The sequence below is a fragment of the Dasypus novemcinctus genome, chromosome 4, assembly GCF_030445035.2.
Source record: "Dasypus novemcinctus isolate mDasNov1 chromosome 4, mDasNov1.1.hap2, whole genome shotgun sequence".
NCBI classification, from domain to species: Eukaryota; Metazoa; Chordata; class Mammalia; order Cingulata; family Dasypodidae; genus Dasypus; species Dasypus novemcinctus.
Window position 1 is genome coordinate 77,599,003 of NC_080676.1, and position 21,203 is coordinate 77,620,205.

Below are 21,203 nucleotides of genomic sequence, written 5' to 3' on the forward strand. Positions count from 1 at the left end.
CTTGGGAAAATAGGACAAATGACAGCTCACTGACCTCCAAAAATTTAAATATAACCAATACACATGAAGTAACTAGCTAATAATTAAGTGCTAAAATATATGGCAACAACTAAAAATGTATTACGAGATCAGAGGAGAGAGAGAGAAATATGGGGTTGAATATCTGAGGGAGACTGGACAGAGAAAGAAAACTTGAGCTGGGTTTCAAATGCATTGCTCTTTTGAGAAAACGTTCTTAGCCCTGCCTTTTACTAGCTATCTGACCCTGGTCAATTTGTGTCTTATCTATAAAATGGATTAAATGAGATATTTTGCATACAACACTTCAGACCAGTGGCTGACATACTGGTCAATAAATGTTAGCTGCTTTTATTGCCCGATGAAGCTTCTTCAGTCATCTAGTGTCTTCTCTTTGCTGCCATAGTCAAACATTTTCAGAGCAATCTACAAATGCAATCTGTACTTCCTTATCACTTACATATCTTTAAATCTTATTATGACTAGGCTTCTGGCCTAACCCATACTCTAAGCCTCAGTTTCTTCATTAGTAGAAAAGGGATAATAAAGTTCGTTTGAGGCTTAAATAAGTTAATGAATGTAAAGTGCTCAATACATGGCAGTTGCTGTTATTATTGAAGTTCTGTGTATCCCTAACAATATTGGTGCATTTTGTGCCCTTTCTTCTTCCCGTGACCAGCACACTTCATTATTGCCCTATTTGTTACTCCTGGACTCCTATAATGGTTACTTAAATGGTCTCCACTACTATTCACTTCCTTGCTTAAAAAAAAAAAAAAAATATATATATATATATATATATATATATATATATATATATTTACTAGCTTTCCTTGTAGCTACAGGGCAAAGTTCAAACTTGACCTGGCACTAGAAAGCTGTCCAAACTAATTTCTACCTTTCAGTATTTTTCTAGTCTGAGTTTTCATTACATCTGTGACAGAGACTGGCCGCTGTCCACCAAAATATGTTAGCTTCTTTTTCCTAGGCATTTAGCCAAATTACATTTCCTAGTTCCTATTCACATATGTCCATGTGACTAGGTTCTCATTAATGGGAATGAGCAGAAGTGAGGCATCCCACCTCCAGGCTATGACCTCCCCCATGCTTACTTTTCCTTTCTGTCGGCTGGAATCTGGATGTGGTCACCCAGCCACCATCACACATGTAATGACAAGGTCCAAGAGGGCAGAAGAGCTGCCAAGTGGAAGGAGCCTGTGTCTCTAAATCAGTGTGAGGAAAAGACCTGCCACCAAATTGCGAACAACCAACCTAGGTTATTATGCAAACTGTCTTAGATTTCTATGGGAATGAGAAAGAAATCCCTTCTTAAGCTCCAGAATTTTGGAGTTTACTTCTCAAAGCAGCTTAGCCTACCTTAGGTAATACAATAAACTTACAGAGGTCTTTGCTCTGCCTGCGTTTGCTGCCAGAAGCAAACACCAATATTCTCTAGAGAAAGATAACATCCTGAAGCTTAAATTAAGTCTATGGGTTTTCATACCATTTCCCCAGTGGGGCAGGACAATTTACTGTTCTTCAGAACTGCCTTTTCTCATTGCAGAGCATTTAGCATCTATTGTTCAAGGCCTTTAATGCTATTAGGATCTCATAAATATTTCCATCTGTCCCCTCAAAGAGCGGAGTCCTGTATCGGCTGAGACACAGTGGCGGAACTGATTCTGTCCTTTCAGTCCACTTTGTGCTTTGTTCATAACATTTGTTTTTGTTTTAAAATATACTAAAAAAATATATAAAGTATTTGCAAAATATATAAAGCAAATGCTGACAGAAATAAATGGGAGTAGGGAAAAAATTAATAATTACATAGGTTAACATTCTCTTGGTAACTGATAGAACAAGCAGACAAAAATGAGTAAAGATATAGAAGATATAAACAACATGATAAAAATATATATATAACATATAAAAAACACTATACCTAAGAATTGAAGAATGCAATTGACCATATATTGGATCAACAAATTTGAAAACTCTGAAATCATAGAGAATATCCTTTGACTACATTTCTGGCAATTTAGTTAGAAATTTTAAAAAAGAAGAAAACTAGAGAATTTTGGTTAATAAAATAGGAAATTAAATAAATTAAGTCTCTTGATAAATCACCCATGTTTTAAAGTAGAAATCACTATGGATATTAGAAAATATTTTGAACTGAACCATAATTAAAATCCTACTTGGCAAAAATTGTGAAATGTAGGTAAAGCTATGTTTAAAAGGAAATGTATAGGGAAGCAGACTTGGCCCAGTGGTTAGGGCATCCATCTACCACATGGGAGGTCCGTGGTTCAAACCCCAGGCCTCCTTGACCCGTGTGGAGCCCATGCACAGTGCTGATGCGCGCAAGGAGTGCCCTGCCATGCAGGGGTGTCCCCCATGTAAGGGAGCCCCACGTTCAAGGAGCACGCCCCGTAAGGAGAGTCACCCAGCACAAAAGAAAGTGCAGCCTGCCCAGGAATGGCGCTGCACACACGGAGAGCTGACACAACCAGATGACACAACAAAAAGAAACACAGATTCCTGTGCCGCAGACAACAACAGAAGCAGACAAAGAAGAATACACAGCAAATAGACACAGAGAACAGACAACTGTGGTGGGGGGGTAAGGGAAGAGAAATTAAAAAAATAAAAAAAAAAATAAAAGGAAATGTATAGCCTTAAAATACATATAGTTAAAAAGAAAGCTTAATACCAAAGATCTAAGTATTTATAAGAAGAAGCTAGAAAAAAGGACAACAAAGTAAACCAAAAGAAAACAAGGATAGAAATCTATAAAGACAGAAGTAAATATCAATGAAGTAGAATATACATATACAATAAAACCACAGGTAAAACTGATCAAGAAAAGAAAAAAAGAGCAATATGATACAAGTAACTGGAATGACACATTATGAAATACTTGGAATGACAATATCCTGGAGACCTAATAAAATCATCAGATAATACTGTGAAGAAATTAATGCTAATAAATTTAAAAATTTACATCAAAGTATGCTTACCAAAATCAACACAAAAATAAATAAGAAATCTGACTAATTTTATAACTATTAAAATTGAATCCATATTTAAAATCTTTTCACAAAGGAAACTATATACCCTAATGGTTCCACCAGTTAATTCTACAAAGATTAAGGAAAAACAAAAGACCAAAAACCATCAATCTTACACAAACTCCTCTAGAGAACAGAAAAAGAAGGAACACTTCCTAAGCTATTTTTGAGATAAGCAAAAACCTTGATACTAAAAGTGACAGGGGTTAGGACAAGAAAGAAAAATGACAGGCCAATCTCATTCATGAACATAACTGGAAAAAATCCTAAACAAAATATTAGCAAACCAAATCCAGTGATACATACCAAAAGTATAATGTATCATCAACAACCTGAATTTAGTCCAGAAACATAAGGTACTTTAACATACAATAAATGTAATTCACCACATTAATAGCTTAATAGAGAAAAAAACATATGACCATATCAATTCTGAATTTATCAAATACATTTTATCAAATTATTTGTCATTAGTCACAAATTATATATAGAGAGGCCAAAATATCTATGTATAGGAAACGGACTTTGGCCCAGTGGTTAGGGCATCCGTCTACCACATGGGAGGCCCGCGGTTCAAGCCCCGGGCCTCCTTGACCCGTGTGGAGCTGGCCAGTGCGCAGTGCTGATGCGCGCAAGGAGTGCCGTGCCACACAGGGGTGTCCCCCGCGTAGGGGAGCCCCACGCGCAAGGAATGCGCCCATAAGGAGAGCCGCCCAGCGCGAAGGAGGGAGCTGCCTGCCGAGGAATGGCGCCGCCCACACTTCCCATGCCGCTGACGACAACAGAAGCGGACAAAGAAACAAGACGCAGCAAAAAAGACACAGAAAACAGACAACCGGGGGAGGGGAGGAGAATTAAATAAATAAAAATAAATCTTAAGGAAAAAAAAAAAATCTATGTATAAATTAATATTGTGAGTTTATAAGGTTGTTGGATACAAGGCTAACCGTATGACGAATTATCTATAAAAATCAATTCTATTTCTATCAGTAACCAGTAAATGAAATTTTAAAAAGTTACTAATTAAAAATCTTCAGAAAGTATCAAATACCTAGGAATAAATTGAACAAATATTTAGAAAGCATTCTTTGCAGAAAATTATAAAGCATTATGAAGAGATATTAAGGACCTAAGTAAATATATAAAGGGAAATACAATGATCATAGTTTGGAAGACTCAATATTATAAAGAAGGGAATTCTTAAATTGATCCATAAATTCAAAAATGCTAATCAAAATCCCAAAGAGGAATATCTACTCCATTACATGTCAAAATGTATTACAAATCTAGGATAATTCAGCCAATTTGGTATTGGTACAAAGATAGACAAATAGACTAAAGGAAAAAATAGTCTAGAAACAAATCCATGCATATGAGGGCACTTAATTATGACAAATATGACAGCATGGAGCAGTGAGAAAAGGAATGATCTTTAAGCACAAAAATCAACTCCAAATTAAATGTGACAAGTATAACAATAAAGCTTCTAGAATATAGCAGAGTCCTATAGAACTTAGAGCAATGATGGAAATTTTCTATGTTAGCACTTTCCAATATGGCTGGTAATACTCACATATGGCTACAGAGCATCTCAAAAGTGGCTAGTGCAACTGAAGGAGTGAATTTTTTACTTTATTCAATTCATTTAAATTTCAAACTAAACAGCCACATATGGCTGGTGGCCACTGCATTGGGCAATGAAGTTACACTAGATAACATAGGAGAATATATTTATTAACAGGGTATGCAACCTTTTCTCTCTTTTTGAGTTACATTCTCTGCTAAATTCAACATCTGGAACATCTAGCAGTTGGTTTCTATTGACTTTGTCTTCTGTTTTCTTTGCATGTCTAATTTTTAAAATCATTTACTTTGTGGATGATACAATCAGAGACTCTGGATTCTTTACCTTCCTCTAAAATTGGTTTATTTTTTGCTCTACTAGGCAGTTCAGTTACTGGCTGATCACCTTGAACTTGTGTAGGCTTCATTTTACTTTTTTAGGGCAGAGGAACATCTCTTACTTGGTGGGATTCAATCTTTTCACACTGTCTTCTTTGCATACTTTGCCAGGGCTTGGTTTTAGGCTGTGTTTATGGCCTTACTCTGTCTAGGGCTGTTCCTTACTACTAAAGCTGGGTCTTTCTGGTGTCTCAGCAGGAGCCCAGTGACTTAGCAAGGTATTAAATGAGATCTTCCCACTCTAGCCGGGCCAGAACTCCAAGACCCCAGCACTGCTAACTCTGTTCCATTTTCAACCCCATAGCATCTCTGTTTATCCTCTAGTAGCTTTGCTCTGTACATACGCAGCTCAGCCAAGGACTTGCTAGGCCTCCACATATAGACTTCTGGGGGCCCTTTGTATACAGTTCCCTTCTCTATAAACCAGTAAGAAAAAGGCAGCCTACCAGTGGGCAAGAGACTTGAATAGGTATGTCACAAGAGAAGATATTCAAATATCTAATTAACTCTTGAAAAGATATCACAAGCCTTTCCTGTTACTTTACCAGAATTGTAGTTGGTGCTGGGTTTAATATATACCCAGGGGATTTGAATCTCTGGACTGACCATATGATAGCCAGGCCTTGAGCCTCAACAGACTTCAGCTCCTACACTCTGGTTAATTGGACTTACCCTACTCAGCTAACATGGAGTTGAAGAAGGTCAACCACCACACCATGGAGCCAAGAGTGCCTACAACTGAAAGCAGGAGGATTGCATCTAGCATCCATGTGGAATCTAAGCCCCCTCTTGATATAGATGTGGAGTGGACACAACTAATCCAAGGTCCACAGGATGGAGGAATATAATATGGATTAGAGTGGACTTACTAATATTCTATTCATGAACTACTGTGATTAGTAATCAAAGAAAATGTGGCATTGGTGTGGAGAAAGTGGCCATGGTGGCTGCTGGGTGTGGGGAATGGCAGGAAGAGATGAGATGTGGAGGCGTTTTCGGGACTCGGAGTTGTCCTGGGTGGTGCTGCAGGGACAAATACTGGACATTGTATGTCCTCCCATGGCCCACCAGATGGAACGTGGGAGAGTGTGGGCTATGATGTGGACCACTGACCATGAGGTGCAACGATGCTCAGAGATGTATTCACCAAATGCAATGAATGTCTCATGATGATGGAGGAGAATGTTGCTATGGGGGGAGAGTGGGGTGAGGGGGGTAGGGGGTATATGGGGACCTCATATTTTTTTAATGTAATATTAAAAAAATGAATAAGGACAAAAAAAAGAAAAGATATCATGTAAGTAACTACAAAGGAATATAACAACACAATCAGCAGCATGTCTAAAATTAAAAAGACTTAAATAAATTACCACCTGTTGATAAGGATGTGGAACAATGAGAAATTTCACACACCACTGATGGGATTTCTGATACAATCACTTTGGAAGTTTGGCATCACCTACCATGCATACACAATAACCAGCAATTCTAGACATAGATAGATATTCAAAAGAAATGGGTACAAAGGTATACCAAGAGACACACAAGAACCTTTATACACATTGTTTGTGACTGTCAAAAACTAGAAAGAACCCAAATGTTCAGCAAAAGCAGAATGGACAGTTGTTAAATCATACAATGTAATTTCATACCAGTGTGCTGAATTTCTCACATTTGCCCCTCTAAATCTCTCTCTACCCCTTTCAACCCTCCCATCTGGGAACAATGAGGAGAAATGGATGGCATCAAACATAGAGGTGAAATGGTTACTTTTAAGGAACTGAAATAAACCTTAGATTTAGGAAATGAGAAATCAGATATAGTAATATTCCTTTGTATGATGATGGGCTCTTAATCTTCATTATAGTACTTGAAGCAAGGATGAAGAATAAAGTCAACAAAACTACGATCTTCCTGCTTTATTTATCAGCATTAATAAAAACACCTAAGGAATATGACATTTCAGACTTTTATTAAAATCAAGGGAGAAAATCAATATTGTTTTCTATATAATTATTCCATAAGGGCTGCTTTTTCAGTAATGGTATAGTGCTTTAGCTATGCCTTAAAGCTAAAATATCAAGTATGTGTAAGCAATATATATATTATAAATGAACTAAAATACCTACAACATTTAAAGAGATGAAACACTTACTTGGCTGACATGCACTGGTGTTAAAATTAAGTCCAGAACTCCAGACCAGCCTGCAAATACACCAAGGGGTATGGCATATGCTAAAGCAATCATCAAAAATCTCAGATTGCTGTAAAAAAGAAGCAAAAGAAAATGTCATTACAGATCAAAGCTCTAGAATTTGAATTCATAAACTCATGAAAGATAAGTCATGTAAGAAATAGAACACCAGAATCAGATTTTTAAAAAATTTGTCATAGTTTGTTAATAAACTCAAGGTTTTTCAAAATTTTATTTTTATAAGAATAATCCTTTATCATATTACTTAAAATTGATCAATGTTTACTTTATTATGTAGATGAATTCCTATAATTATTTCAAAGAAATGAGTAGGTAGTTCAGTGAAAATAACCCACAAAACAAAAAATTACTATTTCTCCTTATGAACAAGGGGTAGGGAAGGAGCAAAGATGAAAAAAGGAGTCATATTTTCTAGTTTTTCCATTTTCAGACAGCAGTTTTCATTTTGTGTTTATTATTTTTGAAGTTTTTATTAATAAAATTTTACAGCAGGCAATATAATTGAAATGACTCAAAATTGAAAATGTATAAAAGTACGGGGGAAAAATCTCCCTCTTAGACCTATTCCTCGGGCACCTAGTTCTTCTCCTTATGATTATCAACGCTAGCAATATCTTGGGTGACTGTCAGAAATATTTCATAAATATACAAGACAAATATTCTTTTCCCCACCTTTTTATTCAAATGGTAACATATTATAACTATTTCTAACTTTAAAAGGACTTAGAGTTCTTTCTATACTATATACATACAAAGAACTTCTTCATTCCTTCTTAACAGCTTCATAGTGTCCCAGGATGTCAGCATATCATAAATTTATTTAACCAACTCCCTATTAATAGACATACAGCTTTTTTCTGTTCTTTTGCTCTTATAGTCATTTCACATGTATGCTAGGCCACCTGTAAGATCAATTCCTAGAAGTGCAAGTGCCATGTCAAAGAGTTGTATTTATAATTTTAATACATATTGCTAACTTCCTTCCACAGAGGTTGTGCCAATTTATACAACCATCAGCAATTGTTTGAGAGTAACGGTTTTTCCAAAACCCATAAACACAGATGTTGGCAAATGTTCTTCAACAATCTGAGAAGTGAAAAGTAGTTGTTCAGCCCAGTTATAATTTCATTTCTCTTATGTATGAGATGTTAGCTTATTTATATGACTTCATGATTTTCCCCTTCCATGAACAATCTGTTTACAGCCTTTGTCCATTTTGTCATAGGACTATTGGTCTTTTCCTTAATTGCTGTATATGAGTTCCTTATATACTACTGTAATAAGTATTGTCCAGATGATAGAAGTTGGAATTATTCCCAGTTTATTTTGATTATGATAGTGATTTTCACCATGCAGAAATTCCTTGTTTTTATGTAGTTGATTTTTTCAACACCATTTACTGAATGAATCCAAATAAATATTTGGTGAATAAATGAATCTATTTCCTATCCTACCACACACCTGGTTGAGATGCTATCTTTATTTATTAAACTGATGGGTTTATTGCTGAATTTTCTTTTCTACTTCATTGTTCTGTTTGCCTATTCATTTGCCATTTTAAATACAGTGATTTTAATATATATTATTTATTATATATATTTATTGCTTATATAACATTATATATTTTCATATATAATTATAATATTTAATATATATTAATATCTGGTAGGGCTAGTTCCTTCTCATAACTCTTTTTCCCCCCAGATTTTCCAAAGCTATTCTTACTTGTTTTTCATTGAATTTTAAAATCAATTTGTCTAGTTAAAAAATGCCTGTTGAAAATTTTTTTGGTGATGAATGCACAACATTGTTATTATACTAAAAGCCATTGATTATACACTTTGATATAGAAGTTCTTTATATATGCACGTTATAAGTTTCTTATCAGATATATGATTGCCAAATATTTTCTCCCACTGTGTGGGCTCCCTTTTTACTTTCTTGACAAACTCCTTTGAGGTGCAGAAGGCTTTAATTTTGAGGTAGTCCCATTTATCTATTAGTTCTTTTGTTGCTGATTATACACTTTGGACAATCATATGGTGTGTGAATATATCTCAGTAAAAGAACCTAATAAAAAAATCAATTTGTTTAAAAAAACGTCTGCTGGTATTTTTAAATTTAGAATCATGTAAAATTTAGATTAATTTAGGGGAAACTGGTATCATTTTACCTTGAGTTTATTGATCCAAGAACACTGTATTTCTTTTTATTTATTCACATCTACTTTTGTGCCTCTTATAAGTATTTAAAATAGTTCTTTATATAGAACTATAACCGTTCTTGTCAGGATGTTACAAGATATTTTTATCTTTTTTGTTCCAGTTGTAAATCAGTCATTTTTGGTAATATACTGTAGTTTTTATAATGAAGGCTGTTTTTGACTTCTGAATGTTAATTTTGGACACAGCCCCCTAATTCTCTTACTGTTACTAATAAAACATTAGCCATTAATATTAGAATTGATTTAAATATGGGTATGCATTGATTGAAGAATGAATGATATCCCCAAAGAATATCAGAAAAGGCAATATCTAAATATTAAATTCTTCACAAAAATGTATCACATTAGGGCAGAGAAGTTACTGTAGAAATATGTATCTCAAAGATATTTTTGCTTAAAACTCATCCTTTGACTCGATTTTGGCTTTCTGAAACTGCCTGTAATTAAAATACAATTATGTCTAAACAAGAAAATTGAGTCTAACTTGTTCAGAAGCATTGAAAATATTACTAAACAATGGGGAAATTCTGGGCTTAGTAATTAATCTGTAAGTATTACTTGAGATTTCAATCTCTAGAATATTAACTAATATCCTGTGTGTTTAGGCTATATTTCTTTAAGACTGGAATTGTCAGACTTGCACTTCTAGCTATGACAGAGTGATAGTACCAGAGTAGTCCAGTAGTCCTTCTGTTCTCTTGAGAGAACAGAAACTCATGAGGTGATTCCCATGGTTGCCCCAGCTCTCTGCATGGGGACAAGTTTCTAGAAAGAGCATAGCAGTCAGGAGACCAAGCAGAGCATGGAGGTGCCACTGAGCTGAGAGGGCAAAGATAAGAGTTCACATTGCTGAAGTAGCTGAAACGGTGGGAAAAGGCATCAGACAGTAGGTAGCAGTGCAGAAGGGAGCCCCGAGAAGCCTGTGTGGAAGCCCAGCAAGTCCTTGGCTGGGGGCTGAGCCACACATGTACAGGGCAAAGTTACTAGAGGATAAACAGAGATGCTATGGGGTTGAAAATGGAACAGAGTTAGTAGAAATTAAGCAGTGCTGGTGTCTTGGAGTTCTGGCCTGGCTAGAGTGGGAAGATCTCACTTAATACCTTGCTAAGTCACTGGGCTCCTGCTGAGACACCAGAAGACACTAGTAGTAAGGACACTAGTAGTAAGGAACAGCCCTAAACAGAGTAAGGCTGCCTCCACACCCACCAAAAACAAAGTCTAATAAGAAGCTCCGGCAAAATGTGCAAAGAGTCCTATCAAATAAGAGATGCTTATCTCCCCTAAAAAAGCACAAAATGAAGCCTACACAAGTTCAAGGTGATCAGCCAGTAGTTGAACTGACTCCTAGAGCAAAAACCAACCAGTTTTAGAGGAAGATAAAGATTCCAGAGTCTCTATAGTGTATCAGCCACAACATACAGTAAATGATAAAACATTATTAGGCATGCTATGATGGGCAGACTTCTAGAGATGTCTCCCAAATATTCTCAAACCCTAGTTATTCAATCAAACATTAATCTAGGTATTATTGTGAAGGGACTCTGCAGATATAATTATGGTTACTGTTTATTTAATTTTAAGTTGGAGAGTATCCTAGATTATCAGGGCGGGTCCACAAGAGCAAAGAAGGGGAAACTGCTTTGGGGATATGCAGACCAGAAGAGTGCTGTGTATCATCCAGGATGGCAAGGGACAGAAAGACAAAGAAGGAGAAATGAAAACTATGAGTTACTAAGCTCTGTGACTGGGAATGGCACCCAACCCCCACCCTCAAGACAAACAGCCTGGATAAAACCGGTGGCTCACTACAGCCAACTGAGAGGGGAACAGACCTCTTCCTCCCTGGGAAAAAGAAGTGTATGGGGGAAGGTGAAGAGCAGATTCTCTTTTTCGGTCAGTAAAGCCCACTTTGACTCTCAGTTCTGGCTAGACCAGAATCTCGGGCAAGTGACTAAGAAAGACAACTCCCAAGAATGATTTCTTGATTAATGCCATCAGCTAGCCAACTGAAACACTGCAAGGAGAAAAAAATACTTACAGAGTCTATTGTCCCAAATTGCTAGGGGTAGATATGTACCAATAGCTCTCTTTTGAAAAGTTAAGCAATGTTTAAGACTTAGAATAAGAAGAACCAAAAATCAAAGAAGAGTGAAACAAAACCACTAGCCAAGAGACAGAAACTGATCATCAGAGTAAAACCACCAAAATATTCAGATGCGTAGATACAACAAAAAATTACAAGCCACAGTAAGAACCAAGAAAGATGGCCCAGCCAAAGGAAAAACCAAAAACCCTGATAAGATGTGGGATTTAAGAAAACTAATCAATGATAATCACACACATCTCCAAAATCAATTCAAGGAGTTAAAGGAAAATATGAATAAAGAGATAAAAGATATTAAGTAGACACTGGGTGAGCATAAAGAACAATTTGAAAGCCTGCAAAGAAAAGTAACAGAGCTTATAGGAATGAAAACATGATGGAAGAAATTAAAAATACATTAGAGGAATATAGTAGCAGATTTGAATTGGTCAAAGACAGAATTAGTGATTCTGAGGATAAAACATGTGAACTGAAAAGACAGGAGAACAGAAAAAGGAAAGAATGGAAAAAATGGGAAAAGGGTGTCAGGGAACTGAATCATAATGTGAAATGCACAAATGTAATTATTATTGGTATCTCAGAAGGAGAAGAAAACAGATAAGGGACAGAAAGAATATCTGAGGAAATAATGACCAAAAATTTTCCAACCCTTAATGAAATAAACAAATATCAATATCCAGGGAGGACAACATATCCCAAGCAGAATAAATCCTAATAGACCTACTCTGAGATACCTATTATTCAGAACAAATATCAGAGATAAAGAGAGAACTCTGAAAGCAGCAAGAGAAAAGCAAAACATCACCTACAAGGAATCTCAATAAGTTTAAATGCTGACCGCTCATCAGAAACCATGGAAGTGAGAAGAAAATGGTATGATGTATTTAAGGTACTGAAAGAGAAAAACTGTCAGCCAAGAATTCTGTATCTGACAAAACTGACCTTCAAAAATAAGGATGAGTTTAAAGTCATCAGAGACCAGCAAAAACTGAGAGAGTATGTTATTGAAAGACCAGAATTACAAGACATTCTAAAGGTAGTGCTGAAGCCTGAAAGGAAAAAAACAAGGGTGAGAGACTTAGAGAAGAGTGTAGAAATTAAGATTATTAGGAAGGGTAAAAAGACAGACAAAAGTAAGATATGACAACGGAAAGCCAAAGGATAAAATGGATGAAGTAAGTAATGCCTTTACAATAAAAAACATTGAATGTTAAAGGACTGACTTCCCCAATCGAAAGATATAGACTGACAGAGTGGATAAAAAAAAACCAAAAACATGAGCCATCAATATGCTGTCTACAAGAGATTCACCTAAGATGTTAGGACACAATTAGGTTGAAAGTGAAAGGCTAGAAAAAGATATTCTACACAAACAGTAACCAAAAAAAGATCTGGAGTAGCAATACTAATATAAGACAAAATAGATTTTAAATGCAAAACTGTTTTAAGAGATGAAGAAAGTCATTATATATTTAAAAAGGGGCAATTCACCAAAAAGAACTAACTGTACTAAATATTTATGCACCTAACCTGGGTCCCCCAAGACACATGAGGTACATATTGGAAAAACTGAAGGGAGAAATAGACATCTCTGCAATAATAGTTGGAGACTTCAGTACACCACTTTCAGCACTGGATAGACCATCTGGACAGAAGATAAAGTAATAGAGAACTTATATAATATGATAAATGAACTGGACCTACCAGACATTTATAGAGCATTGTACCCCCAAAGAGAAGGATATACATTCTTTTCATGGGCTCATTGATCCTTCCCCAGGATAGACCATAAGTTGGCTCACAAGACAGATCTCAATAATTTTAAAAAGATTTAAATTATACAAAACACTTAATCTGATCAGAACAGAATGAAGCTGGAAATCAGTAATGGATGGAAAAAAGGGAAAATTCATATATATATATAGGGAGATTAAACAACACTCATATAATCAGTTTATCAAAGAAGAAGTACAAGAGAATTCAGTAAATATCCTGAAGTGAAGGAAAATGGGAACACAACATATCAAACCCTGTGGAATAATGCAAAGGCAGTGTTGAGAAGGAAATTTATAGCCCTCAATGCTTACATTAAAAAAGAAGAAAGAGATAAAATTGAAGTTTTAAGTGCACACTTGGAGGAACTAGAAAAAGAACAGCAAACTATTCCCAAACCAAGTCAAAGGAAAGAAAGAGTAAAGTTTAGAGGAGAAATAAATGAAATTGAGAAGAAAAAAACAATAGAATCAACAAAACCCAAAGTTGGTTCTTGAGAAGATCAACAAAATTGACAAACTCTTAGCTAGACTGACAAAGGAAAAAAGAGAGAAGATATGCAAATAAATACAATCAGAAATGAGAGGGGGAATAGTAATTACCACTGACCCTACAGAAATAAGAGCGATCATAAGAGAATATTATGAACAACTGCATGCCAAATAACTAGACAATGTAGAAGAGATGGACAAATTCCTAGAAAGACACAAACAACCAACACTGAAGAAGAAACAGAAGAATTCAACAAATTGATCACAAGTAAAGAAATAGAAACAGTGATGAAAAACCCCCCAAGGAGGAAAAGCCTAGAATTGGATCGTTTCACAGGCGAATTCTACCAATCATTCAATGATGATCTAATATCGGTCTTGCTCAAGCTCTTCCAAAAAAACTGAACAGGAAAGAATGCTACCAAACTCATTCTATGAAGCCAATATCACCATATCAAAACAAGATAAAGATACTATAAAAAAAGAAAATTACAGACCAATATCTGTAACGAATATTGATGCCAAAATCCTCAACAAAATACTTGCAAGCTGAATCCAAGAGCACATTAAAAGAATTATGTAGCATGATTAAGTAGGATTTATCCCAGGTATGCAAGAGTGGTTCAGTACAGGTAAATCAATTAATCTGATAAACCACATTAATAAATTGAAGAAGAAAAATCACATGATCCTCACAATTGATGCAGAAAAGGTGTTTTTTTTTTTTTTTAAAGATTTATTTTTATTTATTTAATTCCCCTCCCCTCCACCGGTTGTCTGTTTTCTGTGTCTTTTTGCTGCGTCTTGTTTCTTTGTCCGCTTCTGTTGTCATCAGCGGCACGGGAAGTGTGGGCGGCGCCATTCCTCGGCAGGCTGCTCCCTCCTTCGCACTGGGCGGCTTTCCTTAGGGGTGCACTCCTTGCGCGTGGGGCTCCCCTACGCGGGGGACACCCCTGTGTGGCACGGCACTCCTTGCGCACATCAGCACTGCGCATGGGCCAGCTCCACGCGGGTCAAGGAGGCCCGGGGCTTGAACCGCGGGCCTCCCATGTGGTAGACGGACGCCCTAACCACTGGGCCAAAGTCCGTTTCCCCAGAAAAGGTGTTTGACACAAGAAACATCCTTTCTTGATTAAAACACTTCAAAAGATAGGAATAGAAGGAAGCTTTCTCAATATGGTAAAGTGCATATATGAAAAATCTATAGCTAGCATAACATTCAATGGTGAAAGACTGAAAGCTTTCCCAGTGAGATCAGGAATAAGACAAGGATGCCCACAGTTATCACTGTTATATCATATTGTGCTAGAAGTTCTAGCTAGATCAATTAGACTAGATAAAGAAATAAAAGGCACCCAAATTGGAAAGAAAGAAGTAAAACTTTCACTATTTGCTGATGATATGATCCAATATTTTAAAAATCCTCAAAAATCCACAACAAAGCTACTAGAATTAATAAACAAGTTAAGCAAAGTGTTGGGATACAAGATTAAGATGCAATAATCAACAGTGTTTCTACACACTACTAGTGAGCATTCTGAAGAGGAAATCAGAATAAAAATTACATTTTTAATAGTGACTAAAAGAATCATATATTTAGGAATAAACTTAACCAAGGACATAAAGACTTATATTCAGAAAATTACAAATCATTGTTAAAAGAAACCGAAGAAGACTTAAAAAAAATGGAAGGTCATTCTGTGTTCATGACTGGACACAGGAATAAAGATTGTTAAGATGTCAATTTTAGTAAACTGATTTACAGATTCAATGCAATTCCAATAAAAATCCCAACGGCCTTTTTTTAGAAATGGAATAGCCAATTATCAAATTTATTTGGAAGGATAAGGGGCCCTGAATAGCCAGAAATGTCTCAAAAATAATGAAGTTAGGTGACTCTCACTTCCTGACTCCAAAGCATATGACTTAGGTACAGTGGTAAAAACAGGATGGTATTGGCATAAAAACAGACATACTGGCCAATGGAATTGAATTGAGAACTCAGAAATAGACCCTCACATCTAGGGTCAAGCTGTGATGCCCTCACAGCTGGGCCAGAAAACTCTATTCAATAAATGGTGCTGGGAGAACTGGATATTCTTATCCAAAAGAAATAAATTTTTTTAAATAAAAAAATTAACTTAAAATGGATCAAGGACCTAAATATAAAAGCAACTATCTTAAAACTCTTAGAAGAAAATGTAGCAAAACATCTTCAAGATCTTGTGGTAGGTAGTAATTTCTTAAACCTTATACCCAAAGCACAAGCAACAAAAGAAAACATAGATAAATAGGACTTTCTCAAAATTAAACATTTTTGCACCCACAGGACTTTGTCAAAAGGGTGAAAAGGCAGCCAACACAATGGGCAAATTATTAGGAAATCACAAATCCAATAAGGGTTTAATATCTATGATTTATATAAAGATACTACTGTTCAACTAAAAAGAAAAAGGACCCAATTAAAAAATGGGCAAAAGACTTGAATAGACATTTGTCCAAAGAAGAAATACAAATGGAGAAAAAACACACACAAAAAATGTTCAATATCACTAGTGATTAGGGAAATGCAAAATCAAACTACAATGAGATATCATTTCACATTTATTAGAGTGGCTACTATTAAAAAGTCAGAAAATTACAAGTGTTGAGAGGATGTGGAGAGTAAGAATGCTTATTCACTGTTGGTGGAAATGTAGAATGGTACAGCCACTGAGAAGGACTGTTTGGCAGTTCCTAAGTAAGTTGAATATAGACTTGCCATGTGACCCAGCAATACCACTACTAGGTATATACCCAGGAGAACTCAGAGCAGTGACATGAACAGACATCTGCACACCAATGTTCATAGCGGTCTTATTCATGACTACCAAGAGATAGAAACAATTCAGGTTTCCATCAACCAATAAATGGATAAACAAGTTGTGGTGTATACACAAGATGAAATATTATGCAGCTATAAGAAGAAACAACATTGTGAAGCATATGACAACATGTTGAACCTGGAAAACATGTTGTGTGAAGAAGTCAGACACAAAAGGAGAAATACTGTACAATTGCACTATTATGAACTAATTATATTGTATAAACTCATGGAGTTAATAACTAGAATATAGGTCACCAGAAAATAGAATGAGGGTAGAGAATGGAAAACTGAGGGTTAATCTTTACAGAATTGGTAAAACGTTGTTCTTAAATTTTTAGAAATGAGTAGAAATGGTGAAAGCACATCATAGTGTTTTTAACTTGCAGAGTTATCATATGGGTAAGACAGTGGTTGAATGGGAAGTCTAAGGACATGTATAGTACAAGAAGGAAAGCGAAAAAATATAACATGGGTCTGTATAACAGAGTGAAACCTCATGTGAAATACAAATGTGGGTAAAATTGCATAATAAGACTATTTTTACATAATGTGAATGCAAATAAACTAGAGAAACGGAAACAGAATAGCAGTTTTGTGTGGCAGGGGAAGCAAAGAGAGATGAGAAGTGATGAGGTTTTTTGTTTCTGTGTTTATTATTGGAATAATTAAAATGCTCTAATAATGATTGAAGTGATGAGTGCACAACTGTGTGATGATACCAAATACCACTGATTATACACTTTGGATAGATTTATGCTTTACTAATATGTATATATAAAATAGATTTGTTAAAAAAAACTCAAAGGTAATAAATATCTGAAACTCAAAAACAAAACCAAAAAAACTCCACAACCCAAAAGGTTACTACTATATAGAGAAACTTTATAATGATAAAAGGGTTAGTTCATCAAGAAGATAAAACAATGATAAAAATATATGTAACCTAATAACAAAGCACTGATACATATGAAACAACAACAGAAAAATTAAGGCAGATATAGGCAATTCAAGCATAGTTGAAGACTTCAATACATCATTTTCAATGGACAGAACAACTAGACAGAAGAGCAGCAAAGAAAGAGAAAGCATGACAAAACTATAAACTAACAAGACCTAATAGAAATCTATAGAACATTTTGCCCAGCAACACCAAAAGCACATGGAACATTCTCTAAGATACACCATGTGATGGGCCATACAAGAAAACCCATTAAATTTAACAATCTTTAAATAATACAAAGAATGTTCTTTGACTATAACAGAATGAAATTAGAAGTGAATAACATGAAAATTATGCAAAACTTAGAACTATGTGGAAATGAAACAACACATTTCTAAATAACCAATTGGTCTAAGGAGAATTCAAAAGGGAAATCTAAAAATACTTTGAGAGGAATGAAAATCAAGAAACAACATCCGAAACTTATGGAATGCAGATAAAGTAGTGTTTAGAGGGAAATTTATACCTGTAAATGCCTACATTAATAAAGAAGAAAGATCTCAAATCTATAGCTTAAACTTCCACCTTAGGACACTAAAAAACCTAAACCCGAAGCAAGCAGAATGAAGGAAATGATAAAGATCAGAGCAGAAATTAATAAAATAGAGAACAGAAAAACAACAGAAAATCAATGGAACCAAAAGCTGGTTCTTAAATCTATACTTATTTTAAACAAGAATAAGAAAAACAGAACAAATGACTAAAATCAGAAATAAAAGAGGGGACAGTATTACCTACCTTACTAAAAAAAAAAGATGAATGAATACTATAAACAATTGTGCACCAATTAGATAACTTAGATGAAATGGACAAATTCCTGGAAAAACACAAATTACCAAAATGTACTCAAGAAGAACGGACTATTCAATTCAAGAAATTGAATTAAAAACAAACAAACAAACCCACACCCACAAAGTTGGCTATTGGTAAAAAACAAAACAAAAACAGAAGAGAAGTGTTGGCAAGGATGCATAAAAATTAGAACCCCCCATGTTTCGTAACCTGTAAAACAGTGCAGCCACTGTTGAAAACAGTTTGGCAGTTCCTCAGGAAAGTAAACAAAGAATTACCAAATGATCTGGCAGTCCCGTTTCTAGGTATATCACAAAGAGAACTGAAAGCAGGGCCTGAACAATTAATTGCACACTAATGTTTATAGTAGCAGTATTCACAATTGCCAAAAGATGGAAGCAACACAAGTGTCCATCAAGAGAATAATGGATAAACAAAATGTGGTACACAATACAATGGAATATTATATAACCATAAAAGGAAGGACATTCTGATCCATATAACAACATGGATTAACCTTGAAGACATCCTGTTGAGTGAAATAAATCAGACATAAAAGGACAAATATTACATGATTTCACTTAAATTGGAAGAATAAGAAAATTAATAGAGAAAGAAAGTAGATTACAAGTTAGCAAGGCCTGGGGGAGGAGGGAATGGGAGTCAAGGCTTAATGGATACAGAGTTTCTGGTCCGATGGGGGTCACGGTAGCACAATATTGTGAATGTAGTTATTATCACTGAACTGTACATATATAAATGGTTAAAGAGAAATTGATTGTTGTATATATGCTACAATAAATTTTTTAAAAAAGTAAGGAAACATTGATACATGCTAGGAGATAGACTGGATTTAGAGAATAGGGAATTGATACCTGACTTGGGTGGAGTTTCTGTGTGGGCTGATGGTAGAAGTTTGGAAATGGATGGTGGTGATGGCAGCACATTATTGTGGGTACTGAACCTTACAGGTGAATGTGGTTAAGAGAAAACTTTAGGATGATACATTATTAGAATAAAAATTAAAAGATAAAACATAGGACTGTACAACACAGTGAACCCTTTTGTTGATGATGGACTATAGTTAATAAAACAAGTATTCATGTTCTTTCATGAATTATAACAAATGCATGATACTAATACAAGGGGGTAATAGGAGGGTGGTACATGGGGAAAAATACACCTAGCATAAATAATGGATGATAGAACTATTTTAATAATCATTCATCAATTGTAACAAAGGTAACTACTGTTAAAAAACAATGCAATTATTTTTAAAAGTGCAATAATCAACAGTAACAAATGCTCCACACTAATGCAAGATGTTAATAAATAAGGTAGTAATGGGAATCCTAAATTTCATGCATTATTTTCTGTAAACCCATGACTTCTCTAATTTAAAAAAACAGATATATTAAAAAAAATTTAAATGTGATCAAACTCAACAAAAAAAAAGTGATGAAGTACATATACATGCTATAATTTGGATAACCCTTGAAAATATTGTCAAGCAAAAGATGCCAGTCACAAAAAAAACCATATATTACAAGATTCCATTGATATAAAAGTCCAGAATAGGGAAATAAATAGAGACTGAAATTAGATTAGTGGTTGTTTAGGGCTGGGGATTGTGGGGCACCATGAGGGAAAGGTAACTGATAGCTAAAAGATAAAGGGTTTCTTCTTAAGTGATGAAAATGTTCTAAAATTGACTGTGGTGATGATTACTCATATCTGTGAATATGCTAAAAATAACTGAATTATATACTTTAAATGGTTGAACAGTAAGCGATGTGAAATATATCTCAAAAAAAGTTGTTTAAAAAAAAACAGAAGAGGAAGACAGAGAATTCAGTCAGAATGATGTGGAAGATGAGGCAGGAGAGATGCAGCAAAAAAAGAAGTCGGACAAAGTCCAACTGAGGAAAACTGGACCTTCTATTGCTGACTTTGAAGATAAAGGGTCCACAAGTTAGGGAATGCAAGTGGCCTTTCGAAGCTGAGAATGCCTCCCAGCATAGGGTCAATAAGGAAAGAGCTTAATGGAACTGTATTCTGCCAATAACCTGAATAAGCCTGGAAGAAGGTTCTCCTCCAGAGCTTCCAGGTAAGAGCCAAGGCCAGTTGACAAATTGATTTTGGTATTCTAGGACCCAGACTAGAGAAACCAGCAAGATCTAATTGACTTGTGACCTACAAAATTGTGAAATAAGTTTGGGTTGTTCTAAGTTGCTAAGTCTGTGGTAATGGGCTATGACAGTAATAGTAAACAGACATACATGCAAAGGAACAGAAAATGATCCATAGTCAACAAAAAAATAAACAATATAAATCAACCCCAAGATGTCTCAGATGTTGGCTTTAGCAAAGAGTACAAAGCAACTATTATAAATATGTGTAAAGAATTAAAGGAAAAGATGGTAGTAAGGAATGATTGTAAAGGGAATCTAGGTAAGGAAATGGAAACTCTAATACAAGAACTAAATGGAAATTTTGAAACTGAAAACAGAGATGGCTATCAATGTCAAATAGTCTAACATATGTGTGACTAGAGTCTGAGAAGGAAAAAATACTGAAAAGGGGACAGAAAAAATATATTTAAAGAAATAATGGCCAAAAATGCTAATTTTTGATGAAACAAACATCAACATACAAAAAAAAAAAAAAACCAACTCAGAGAAGTTCAA

At 35.2% G+C, this 21,203-nt stretch overlaps 1 protein-coding gene across 1 annotated transcript in view; it reads right to left on the reverse strand.

The window, feature by feature from the left end:
- The window catches only part of SLC49A4 (solute carrier family 49 member 4), a 140,635-nt gene that overhangs the window by 29,212 nt on the left and 90,220 nt on the right, over positions 1-21,203 (reverse strand). Inside the window, exon 5 of the mRNA XM_004467150.5 lies at positions 7,207-7,315. Coding sequence (XP_004467207.1) covers positions 7,207-7,315 — 109 coding nt within the window. The remainder of the gene's footprint in view (positions 1-7,206; positions 7,316-21,203) is intronic.